This window comes from Lipotes vexillifer, unplaced genomic scaffold (assembly GCF_000442215.2).
Source record: "Lipotes vexillifer unplaced genomic scaffold, Lipotes_vexillifer_v1.1 scaffold352, whole genome shotgun sequence".
Lineage (NCBI taxonomy): Eukaryota > Metazoa > Chordata > Mammalia > Artiodactyla > Lipotidae > Lipotes > Lipotes vexillifer.
Window position 1 is genome coordinate 878,102 of NW_006776684.1, and position 12,561 is coordinate 890,662.

General features: G+C 52.1%; 1 protein-coding gene across 1 annotated transcript in view; it reads left to right on the plus strand.

Annotated features, from left to right (window-relative positions):
* Nucleotides 1–587: 587 nt before the first annotated feature.
* Nucleotides 588–12,561, plus strand: part of GRIK4 (glutamate ionotropic receptor kainate type subunit 4) — a 319,110-nt gene continuing 307,136 nt past the window's right edge. The window contains exon 1 of the mRNA XM_007450618.1: nt 588–669. Within this exon, the coding sequence (XP_007450680.1) occupies nt 588–669 (82 nt within the window). The remainder of the gene's footprint in view (nt 670–12,561) is intronic.

Here is a 12,561-nt window from a genome sequence, read left to right on the forward strand (position 1 = left end):
TCAACCCATCCAGGCACGTGTTGTTACGCCAGGTCTACCTGAGGGGAAATGGAGTTGAGTGACCGAGAAAAGCCACCCAGCTGGCAAGTGGAGGAGCTGGACTGGAACCCATCACTTCCCCAACATCACTCCCCAGAGAGCAGGGCATGTGATGTGCCCGGGACGATGGCCTAACCTTCCCACCCACTCCTTTTCTGCTCACCCATGGCTCCTGTTCTTAAGAGCAGATGAAAGTTTTCATCCCCAATTAGACATTTTTTTCAAAAGTGGAGCCCTATGAATCATTCAACCACAGTCACACCCTCCTGCCCCTGATTTGATGGCGGTCAGGGTGGGGGATGGCTTTAGAACCTGAGGCTTCTGTGAGTCTGGGCAGAGGCAGGAAGGACAGAGGCCTGGAGCCGGCCTGAAGCTCCCCTACAGGCACAGCGATTCGTGGAGGGAGCGTTGGTCCTGTCCACAGAGGCTGTCTGGGTGGTAGCTCGGGCCCCTGGGCCGATAGGACTCTTACTCACATGCTCCCTCGCTCTCTCGCAGAGTTATGTCATGCCCAGACCAGCAGAGGGCTCCATGAGGATTTATAGAAGATGCCCCGCGTCTCGGCGCCTTTGGTGCTGCTTCCCACGTGGCTCGTGATGGTTGCCTGCAGTCCGCACTCCCTGAGGATTGGTAAGTGCTGCCCCTACGGCACCCTGGGGGCAGCCCAGCCCTGGGTGATGCCCCTTCCACACCCCAGGTGTCCGCAGGGGACATCTGACCCTGCACTCTGCCCTCCCTGAGTTTGGCTGGGACAAGGGTGGTGGTGGTGGGGCAGCCGACAGACTGACAGCTACAATCTGCTCAAGCTGCCCAGCTCCTCTTGTGATGAGAAGAAAGATGTTGAGTGCCTTTTGCAGTCTGTGATGGACTCAGCTGGTCACAGCTGTAGGTGAAGGAGGGTGGGGATGGCCATGGGGCTTCCAAATCCAGGGGCTAGAGAGCAGAGCAGAGATCATCTCTTCTCTCCTCTGATCAATCCAAGAAGGCTTCCTGGAGGGTGTGTTCAGATGAGGTGTTCTTGGTGCCCCTGACCCAGCTGCTTGGCAGGGCCTTTGCCTTGGTGTCTGCTCACCCTACCCCGGTTCTGGAGAGGAAGGACAGGGCACTTCAGCTCCCTCCCTTGTCATTGCTGTCATGGGGGTGCCCGTTCTGGGTGTGGGCAGGCACTGCCGCCACTGGCCCCATCAGCGTCCCTGTGCCTGGCGGAAGACTTGGCTCTTTCCGGGGTCCAGGAGTGCCTAAGAAATCAACTGCCTCCTCTGCCCCCCAACACCTCCAAGACTGAGCAAAGCTCCTTAACTGCAGGCTGGGCCACTGCCTGCTGATCCGGGTCCTGGGGACATGGCCCCAGCTGTAGAGACAAGGAGACACAGTCCAGTCCAGCAGACACTGTGTGGTCATCTGATGGCCTGGGATAGACGTGGGGTGTCAGGGATTGGGGTGTGTACATGTGTATAGGGAAGGGAGTCATTGTGGACAGACAGGTGGGGCACAGCAGTGAGAAATCCGGGCAGGTGTGTTGGTCACAAGAAGATCAGTCCAATGGCAGGAACCCCGGGCAAGGCCAGGCAACAGCCCTAGAGGGACCCAAACACCAGGCAAGTTATCCAGACAGGGGCCCACGTGAAGCCCCTCTGCCCAGACTGGGGTGGGAAGGGGGGAAAGTGGATCCTGTGAGTGAGGCATGATCCTAAACTTGAACCTGAAAGGGTTAGAGGATGATTTAGAATGAAGATCATGATGCAGGATCCCAGGGACTTGGCCTAAAGCTCCCGAATTCCTCTACTTGCAATTAGGACTGGTTCTAAGGTCCCAGAGATGGGCATGATGGTGGTGTGGGTGGTCAGGAGGCCCTGGCAAGGCCAGGCATCATGGGCCAGAGGCTGAGCTGCAGGTCCCCGAGTTACTCCGTGTTCCGTCGTGGGTACATGGGCACGTCTCTCTGTGCATATGCAGTGGCAGCTGATTGGAATCAGAAACAAAGACCAGTGACTCAGTTCTTCCCCTCATCCTGCCTTCGGTCACCACTCTGCATACTTGAAAAAAGGAATTAAAAACAAAATCTTCCCTCCCTCTTCCCCATTCACTTCTACTGAAACTTCAAAACCTAATTTAATTCTGCTTAGCAGCAATGTAGAACGGTTCATATCCTTAAGATGCTTAATTTATAAGATGCCTCCAGTTATTCAGCATTTGCTGTGAGGTTTTCTCCTCTAAACGAGTGGCTAAAGCGGCAACCCATCAATTTCCATTTGTGGCTAATGGGAAACGGAAAGGGATTGAGCCGGAATTGGCAGCTCCTCGCGGCCTCGGCTCTCCTGACACTTGCTCCCCGGGAGAGAAGCAGAAAGTGGAGCTGACAGATCCCTGTCTGGCCTGCTGTGCAACAGTGGAGGGCTTCAAAGGGACCCTCAAGCTCCCATCCCCACACTTGGAACAATGCTCGTCCAGTTCTGTCCTCTCTGCTGGCACTCGTTCTGGTTCATGCCAGGACACGTCCAGCTGATTTCCAGCCAGGGTCCCTGCTGGCTGGCAAGGTCAGACTGGGCCTAATCTACAGAGGCCAGGAAGCAGAGTGAAGCCAACAAAGAGAGAGGAAAGTAAAGAAAAGCCAAAACAGCAATGCCACGGCTTGTTTTGCTGTCTCCTTGGTTATCCTGGGAGCCAGGAGCTTTATGGATGGAAAGGTGCTAATTACACGGACTCCAGAGGGGATGTGGAGTAGGGCAGGGATGGGAGGAGAAATAGGTCAGGAAAACACAAGTAGCTGTGCTGAGTGGCAGGCAGCCTTCCACACAGATGGGCTGGACCAGCGTTGATGGCGACGGGCCCCCCAAGTCCTCCAGAGGCTCGCAGGAAAGGGAGGGGCTGCTGCTCCTTCCCCCACTTCCTACGGGTCACTTCTCCCCACATTTGATTCTTCTGGGGTTCCTCCCAAACCTCCAGCCTCAGAGTAGATGGCTGTGAGAGTGAGGCTGCACGGAGGGACCGGGAATCTCGGAGATAAATTGCCCCGCCTGCTCCAACCGCCCCCCCCCCCTTGTGAGCTGGGGACACAAAGAGAGAGGAAAGTAAAGAAAAGCCAAAACAGCAATGCCACGGCTTGTTTTGCTGTCTCCTTGGTTATCCTGGGAGCCAGGAGCTTTATGGATGGAAAGGTGCTAATTACACGGACTCCAGAGGGGATGTGGAGTAGGGCAGGGATGGGAGGAGAAATAGGTCAGGAAAACACAAGTAGCTGTGCTGAGTGGCAGGCAGCCTTCCACACAGATGGGCTGGACCAGCGTTGACGGCGACGGGCCCCCCAAGTCCTCCAGAGGCTCGCAGGAAAGGGAGGGGCTGCTGCTCCTTCCCCCACTTCCTACGGGTCACTTCTCCCCACATTTGATTCTTCTGGGGTTCCTCCCAAACCTCCAGCCTCAGAGTAGATGGCTGTGAGAGTGAGGCTGCACGGAGGGACCGGGAATCTCGGAGATAAATTGCCCCGCCTGCTCCAACCGCCCCCCCCCCCTTGTGAGCTGGTGACAACGTGGATGTTTGTAAAGAGGTGGCGAGCCCACTACCCTGCCGTGGGACTGCTGTTTTTCATTCAAGTGAGGCACGGGGCGGGAGATACAGCCAAATTGTCTATTACAGTGTCCGGTGTTTTCTCAGCGAATGAGGCTTTTGGTGAGGGAAAGGGATTTTATTTATGATGGCGAGGCTGCCCGCATAAATTCCCCAAACTCTCACACATATGTCAACCTGTTTCAGTCATCTTTCTCTGAAAATGTCTTTTGATTTTGCTTCTGTCCCTCTGGGTCCTCTGAGTGATGACTGTGAGAGCTGCCAGTTAATATATGCCCCGAGAAGACCACCTTCACCATCTCTTCAGCCCTCCATGACTTAAAGGGATCATCATTATATCTTAGAACCGTAAAGGGTTCTATGGATTCCATTTTCCAACCTGCTCATTTCGCAGATGAGGAGGGAGGCCCAGAGGGGGTGGTGATTTGGCCAAGGTCGCACAGCAAGTAGGGGGCGGGGCTGGTGGCAGTCAGATCATCTTTTTCCAACCATTCTCCCATTCCCCTGTTCCAGCACACTTACTGGGTTGTGCTCTGAGTGTTATGGCATTTCCCCACCAGATTCTGAATTCCAAGGGAGATCGACCACGTAACACAGGTCCCGACACTTGATGTATGCAAGCATATCACACAAACTCAGTGAATGGGTGGGTGGATGAGTCCACGGCCCTTGCAAGATGTGGTTTCCCAAGAGCACGTTCAGCATCATTGTTCTAAAGTTTCTTCTGGTCTTCCCTGTGCTCAAAGAGGTAGACTTATTGGAATAAGTAGAAGAAAAAGGAGAAGGAAGAGAAAGAGAAAATGTCCATCTATCTGTCTTACTTAAAAGGGAAAAGAGGAACGGGCTGGAGATCCTGATTGGGTTCTAAGGCAAGTTTTGGCTATAATGGTAAAAACAGGGATTCAACTATTCATTTATTAATCCACTCAACAAGTATTTATTGAGTGCTATGTGCCAACACTGAGGACACAGTGCTAAATAATAATAATCCCCCTAATAATTACCACTCTCTGCCAGGCACTGTGCTAGGTGTTTCACATATTTCAGGCAATCTTCACATCAGAATTAATGACCAGGTGTTATAGATGAAGAAACAGAGGCTTGGGGAGTTTAAATAACTCACCTAAGGTCACACAGAGACTGCAATTCGAACCTGTCTCCAAAGCTTCTCTTTCTGCTTTGTCGTACTGCAGCTTTACACCCCTGGAGACATTTGGGATTATCCCATTATCACAGCAGTCACATTAAATATATTGTGTTCTATCTGGCAAAGGAAGTGAAAGATGGAATCATTATTGCTTTTATGGTCTATTGCTCTTTTTTGATTCTTTTACTCCCAAATAATTTCCTAAGGACCCAGACAAAGTCCATCAGACAGATGAGGAAACTGAGGCCTGGGGATTTGAAAGGCTCGCTCAGGGTGGTACAGAGTCCTGCTCAGCGCGGGTGGCACTAGACATCAGCAGGTTATTGTAGCATCTGAACCTCTTTCTTGTTTAAGTTTCCCCTGTGAGGTGAAGCAGCAAGAGCTTGGATTTATTTGACGCTCTGTCTTACTAGGACCCCAAGCACTTTATAACTCCCATTTTTTACCGAGGTGGTTTCCCTCAATGAGCTCCAAGTCCTGCAGAGAGAATGTTAAACATAGAACATTCAAATGTTATGAAGATGAAGATAATAAAAGAATTGGGGGAGGCAAGGGGGAGGAATAAAAAGCACTGTTTTTCTTATCCTGTTCTGCTGTGTATTAAATATATCGGACACACCAAGATCCAAATATACCAACAGAATTCTGTGCCTTGCGGAGGACTCACTGTGGGTTTTTTTGAGTAGTGGGCTCCCCTTCATACTGTGACCACGTGATGTGATTTATGAGATTTTGATCAGTGTGTAACTCTTGATCTCTTTGCCAAATTGCGTCACCCATATAAGCAATCAGTTGGTCTTTCACATTAGTGACAAATAGAGATTGATGACTTTCTCCTTCCTCTGTCATCTAGAGAGGGAATCCATGTACAGAGCTTTCTGGGACACAGATCCCTCCCCTGACGAACACCTTAGGAGATCTGTGTCTTTCTTATTATGTCTGTATTCCTGGGTCTAGCACAGTGCCTGGCCCATAGGGGTGCTTCTTCGGAAATGTTTGCAGGATGAACTATCTAATGGCAAGTTTTGAACCTTGAATTGACCTGTCAGTTTTCAAATTTCTCTTCTCCCAGACAGCGGTCAGTGCTCAAAAATGCCAACTGGTTTTATTTAACAATAAGTATACAAAATACGTATCTGCAAGAGTAAATATTTTGCCAAAGACAGTCCATGAGGGTGTCTGCTTGCATGTGTGCTTGCACAAGGCTGTCTCTCCTCTCCTTCCTGCCCCACCCCTGCTGTCACCACATCTTCAGAGGGATGAGGGAGACTTGGCTGCCGTTAGAAAGGCATCCAGGCCAGTGTACCGTGTGGAGTCATCTGTCTTCGCCTGCTGCTTGGTCTTCTGCCAGGAGCACCACACCGGATACTTGGAGGACGTTTATCTTCTCTCAACCTTTCCAGAACCCACTTGTGAACTACAGACTCCAGCCAGATTCTCTTCTGCTGAGAAGTGAGGGATGCATTAGGCCTAGGTGTTCCATTTCACAGATATGAAAAACTGGGGTCCCAGTAGGCAAAGTGAGTTGGCAAAGGCCACTGTGGCAGTGCCAGGATTCCTGACTCCCAACTGCCTGGTGGCATTGGTGTCACGGTTTACAGTGTATAACATGTTCTTACACATGTGTTAATTCAGCTTCCCCAGCAAGCTGCAAGGTCGGTGGAAGTAAGCACATCTTATGGCATAGGAGGCTGAGCTTCACAGCGTTTGGGGCTTGCGCAAGCTCGCATGGAGGGGAGTGAGAGGATAGGACATCTCCCAGGCAGGGACAAAGGGGGCCTGGCTTATTGAGTCCAGTCAGAGGACCAGAGGACAGCTGACGTGGCGGAGTCCTGAATAGCCTAGGCTGTTGGTAGTACATTCTTTTTTTTTTTGGCTGCGCAGCTTGTGGGATCTTAGTTCCTTGACCAGGGATCGAACCCATGTCCCCTGCAGTGGGAGCATGGAGTCCTAACCACTGGACCGCCAGGGAAGTCCCAGCAGTACATTCATTCTTTCTTTTTCTTCCTTCCTTCCTTCCTGGCTGTATTGGGTCTTCGTCGCTGCGCGTGGGCTTTCTCCAGTTGCGGCGAGCGGGGGCTACTCTTCGTAGCGGTGCGTGGGGCTTCTCACTGCAAGTGCCTTCTGTTTGTTGTGGAGCACGGACTCTAGGTGCGCAGGCTTCAGTAGTTGTGGCACGCGGGCTCAGGAGTTGTGGCTCACGGGCTCTAGAGCGCAGGCTCAGTAGCTGTGGCACACGGGTATAGTTGCTCCGCGGCATGTGGGATCTTCCCGGACCAGGAATCGAACCCGTGTCCCCTACACTGGCAGGCGATTCTTAACCACTGCGCCACCAGGGAAGTTCCCCAGCAGTACATTCTTGATGGGAAAGCCACCATGGGCCAGAGTGCCGACGCCCAGGACCTCATGAAATCAGGCTAAGCTAAAGAGAACAGGCAGGTGACAGTAGGAAACATTATGTTTTCTTAAACGTATCATGGTGAGCCTGCAGGGGGAAACTGGGAAAAGTCCCAGAAGCAGGGGTATTGGAGAGAAGGGAGGCAGCTGTTGTTCCCCAGCTAAAAGCCCCAGATCATAGAGCTGACTTCCAAATAATTGTGGTACGTGGCTGCCTGTGTCCATTGGTGCTAGAATGGCCTGGTTTTCCCGGACTCTCATTTTGCCCCCTCCACACATGTGCTGACCCACAGTATCCTCCGTCCTGCTGGATGAAGCCCTGCCTGGCAGAGACACACATGTATTGAGAGAACTGGCATGGTAATATTTTGTCAGAATTTCAAAAGCCTGTCTCCAGCTCTGTGAAGTGATTTACAAGAGTCTTGGGACGGGGAGTGAGTCATTAGCAAGCTCTAGTTTGGGGAGGGTGGTTTGTTGTAGGGAGAGATGATAATTATGGAGGGAGATTTGGGTTTGATGTAAAAAAATGTTTACCCGGCAGATGAAATGGGCTGTTCTGATACTGCGGTCCCCACAGCTGCAGGTGGCCATAGCTGGGCTGGACAGAGTTCAGTGTCAGTGGGAGGTTGGACCTGGTACCTCCAGGACCCCTTCCAAGCTGGGCTCCTGTGCTAGAATACTTTAGCCTTTGGTCTTTCTCATACTCTTTGGGAGGCATCCTATTATCCTTGTGTTCTCATTAACAACCATTCATGGGAGCTTAGAGTGGAGGCAGCCATCTGCCTGATTTAAGCCATGACCCCATTCGGCCACAGTTGCTTAAGCCAGATAAGACATGAAGCCCTACTGAGTCTCCTTACTCTGTTGGTATAGACCTGTCTGGGTGTTTCTTTTCTCCCTGCGGCCACCGCTGAGGTGTCGGAGAAGCACAGAGGCTGCCGCCTGCTCTCAGCTGAGCGCCTGAGTGTGTGTGAGCCCAAGTGGGCGGGAGACACGTGTGTGCCTCGGCGGGGCCCGCGCATCCCACCCACAGCCTCGCAGCTCAGCTGCAGGCAAGACAGCGGTCACACTTAGCTCTCATTAGTCTGGATGCGGGGGCAGATAGCTGGGCGGGGGTTGCCGATAGCTGTCGGGCTGGCCAGCAGCCCCTCTGTGTCTTGTTGGTGTGTGTTTCTTCCCGTCAAGCTGAGTTCGGGGCCGATCAGCTTGTGGGGGGTCCGCTGCCGCTTAAGCCCACACCGATGAGGGGCGTGGTGCAGAGGGCGGGGCCAACTCATCCAGTCTGGGCTCAGCAGGTGCCTGGTGGGGCCATGCCGGGGCCGTGCCCAGCCCCTGACCGGGCGGTAGTGCCACCGTGCTGGACTCAGGAGGAAAACCAACGTAACTGGGGGTGGGTGACCACCTGGGGCCGCCCGTGAGAGGGTCCCCCATGTGTTTCCCTCTTCCCTTAGCTCCTTCTGTCCTGACTCACCCAGTTGCCTTCTATGGCTATTCCAAGCTGATAGGAGTCTAGAGAGCAAGGGGGACACCACAGAGCCTGATGTGTTCTGGGTAGCACTGGGGTTGGCTCGGGAAGGCTCCATCATGGTGTAGAGGTGGACGCCAGAGCCTGTGCTCTAACCAGACTGCCTGGATTTGAATCCGAGCGCCACCCTTTACTAGTTATATGACCTTGAGCAAGAACTTCATTTCTTAGTGCTTCGATTTTTTCATCTGTAACATGGATGACAGTAGTTGCTACCTCATGTTTTTATGAGAATTCAATGAGTTATTACCTAGAAAGCACTTAGAGTAGTGTCAGGCGTGTAGTGTGTGCTAGGAAAGTGACACCTGTTATTGGGAATGGCACTGTTGGCATCTCTTAGCCTTCCCCTGCCTGGAGCACACTTCTCCACTCCTCCACCAAATGCTGTCTCTCCCCTTTTTCTAAATCCTGCTTTAAATTCACCTCTTTCTAGGAGCCAAGAATCCACACCCGGTTTGGAAAGCTCTTACTTCCCAGAATTCTCAGAGTGCAAGAGGTACGCATGCTGACTCAGTCACACACGGGTTGCACTGTCTTCGTTGGTGCATACCCGCCTATCTTTGCAAACATTTAAAAAACCTTATTTGAATTTCATCCATCCCACCAGCCTAACAGCATCCTGAGAGACTGGGCTCTATTTTCTCTACCTTTCCGGTGTCGTGGGCTTTTCACACTGAGGTAATGGTCCCCGCTACTGGCTAGTGGATCTGAATGATCTCCCATCTTAAACACGTCCCTTAACCCCACATCATTCTTCAGCTAACCCCCGATTTCTCCCCTTCCCTTTGCAGAGACACTCTGCAAAAGAATTCTTACGCAAAGCTATCTCCATTTCCTCTCCTCTCTTACCCAATCAGTAGGACTCCCCCCCCCCGCGTCAGATTTTCACCCCCATCCATGGTACCCCCACGGCCTCATCCAATCATCTGTCCCCAGGCCTCATTTCACAGGCAGCATTTGGCAGTCTTTCTATCGCCCTTCCGTGAAACGCTTCTCTCTCTCGGCTTCTGGGTCGCACTCCATCTTGGTTCTTGCCCTCCCTCATTGGGCTCTCAGTCTCCTTTGGTGATTCCTTCTCGTATGTCCGACCTCTGAATACGGATGTGCCCCAGGGTTCTGTCCTTAGACCTCTTCTCTCTCCACCCACTCCCTAGTGATCTCATTCAGTTTCATGGCTTTCGATGCGGTGACTCTCCAGTCTCATCTCCAACTCTGACTTCTCCCCATAACTCCAGACTTACACACCTACTCATTCTCTTTTGGATGTCTAAGAGAAACTGAAATTTGACTTGTCCAAACTGTTGATGTGCCCCCTAAGCCTGCTTCTCCTACCGTCTCCCCTGTTGCATACACGGTCATGCCGTTCTTTCTATTTGGACTTAGGTTCCAATCCTTGAAGTTACGCTTGACCCCACCTTTCTCTGATATCCCATACCCTCCCCATCAGCAAATCCTCTTTGCTGTACCTTCCAAGTATATCCAGAACCCAGCCACTTCTGGCCACCTCCGCTGTGGCTTTCCCCGTTCGGAGACAATATTCTCTCTCCCTTGGATCACTGCAAAGCTTTCCTACTAGTTTCTGTGCTTCTCTCTTACTGTCACTTTTGTTTCTCAAAATGGCAGCAAGGATGATTCTTTTAAAATGTAAGTGGAATCATGTCAGTCCTCTGCTCAACTCTTCCAGTGCCTTCTCATCTCATCTCATCTCATCTCATCTCAAGTCACAGGAAAAGAAAGAGTCCTTATGGGGTCCCTCCCACAGGGCCCTCCACGATCTGCCCCACTGTTCTATGACTATTTGTTCTCATCTCTTACTCCTCTGCCTCTTGTTCACTCCACAACAGCCCCTCCCCCTGGCTTCCTTGGTGTTCTCTCTGCCTAGAACAGTCTTCACCTAGATGTCTGCATGGTTCACTCTCTCACTTACTGTAGGTCATGCCCTGCTCGCCATCTCTCTGTCTCTCTCTTCCTTGCTTTGATTTTTCTATAGCACTTGTCACCATCTGACAGACTGGGTCCTATTCACTTATTATCTGAGTCCTCCCATCAGGCAAAGCCCTTTGTTTTGTTCTCTGCTGTTTCCCCAGCGTGTAAGTCAGTGCCTGGTATATAGAAGGCGCTCACTAAATGTCTACTGAATGAGTGAATGATGCAGACCCGAGGGAGGTCCAAAGGAGCTTCAAACTTGAAAGCTGTTGGAAGGCAGAGATGATGATGGCCTCACTCAACACAAAGCAAGTTCTAAACAAGTGTTCCTTGCCGAGGACAGTGCACTGGCCCTACTGGCTTCCTGTCCCCAGGTTCTCCGATCCCTGCGGCAAACCCTGGGTCCAAAGGCTAATCTCCATCCCATTCTGAGGAAGTCCAAGTCAACAGGTTAATGACTCAGCAACAACATGAGTCTTGTCTGCTGGTCTTACTTTGTCCCTCAGATCCAAACGCCGAGCTGTTGATTTAGAGTCACCTCCCCCAGCTGTACCGCCATTGCAGTGCTCAAGTTTCTGTCTCGTCATCAAGTCTGAAACCTCACTTTCCTATTCCGACTGTTTCTGCGCTCCCGTGGGATTCTGGTCAGGCCTTGCTTGTCTTAGTCTTCCTAGAGCTTGGGGACCTGAACCTGGACCCAGCCTCCCAGCTGGGACCCTGCCACCTGCTTCCAGCTCTTTCCTGAAGCTGACCGTGTTCGCCAGGGTACCTGCTTCTTGTCTGCCACAGACTCTCCAAGTGTTTCACCTGGCCTGTCTGCTTGTACTTAGATTCACAAAATCTCGATGGTGGCAAGGGTCCCCAGTATAACCCAGTCCACTTTTTTTTTTTTTTGCGGTACGCAGGCCTCTCACTGTTGTGGCCTCTCCCGTTGCGGAGCACAGGCTCCGGACGCGCAGGCTCAGTGGCCATGGCTCACGGGCCCAGCCGCTCTGCGGCGTGTGGGATCTTCCCGGACCGGGGCACGAACCCGTGTCCCCTGCATTGGCAGGCGGACTCTCAACCACTGTGCCACCAGGGAAGCCCAACGCAGTCCACTTTTGAATATCTCCAACCATCGGTTTTCCTCTCTGTTGAGCCAAATCTGTCTCTCTGTGTCTTCCACCTACTGTCCTAGCTCTGCCGGTCCCTCAGGAGCCTACAGAACAGAGCTTGTGCTCTTCCCTCTGACGGCATGTCCGAGATCTGAAGCACTGTCATTTCACAGCCCCCAGCATCTTTCTTTCAGAGATTCATCTGACTGTTCCTTCCTTCTCAGCATTTGGATTCCACTTGTCATCCTGGTCACCCTCCTCTGAATGGGTTTTCTCTTTTCTCCTTCCCAGGTAGGATGTGTCCCCAAATCAGAGGTAGGCACTCCCCTCATCTGCTTCCAGTCCAGCGCAGGCACCTGCTCCAGCCTGATGGGATCTGGCCTCCAGGTTCAGAGCCCCCAGTCGGACCCATGCCCGCCAAGCCCCGGCTGACCCGTCTTTTGGCTAAAGAAAGCCCACCTAGGTCTCCGTCTACATCCTGTGAAATGTGCCCTCACACCCCCAGCTCCGGCTCTTCTCAGGCTGACTTTGCTCTCAACCCTGGACCTGATGCCACTCTTTGAAAGCAGGCAGCAGGTTGCCCCCATGTCTGAAGATACCTGTGTTAAGGAGTCGGGTGCTGGGAGGTTCCCTAGGTTGTGTCACCCCTGTGGCTTCTTCCGAGATGTGCTTTCCCACCCTTTATAGTACATGGTCTTTCAAGCAGGGAGTGACACTGGCAGAGGAGGGAATGCCACTTTGCTAGCAACACTCATAAATTTCCCCCAGTGACAGGGATCTAACCACATGAGACTGAGCTTTCAGCTCACAGATGATTTTCTCCGAGATGACAGAAAAGGGAAGTGGATAGGCCTGGGGGCCTCAGC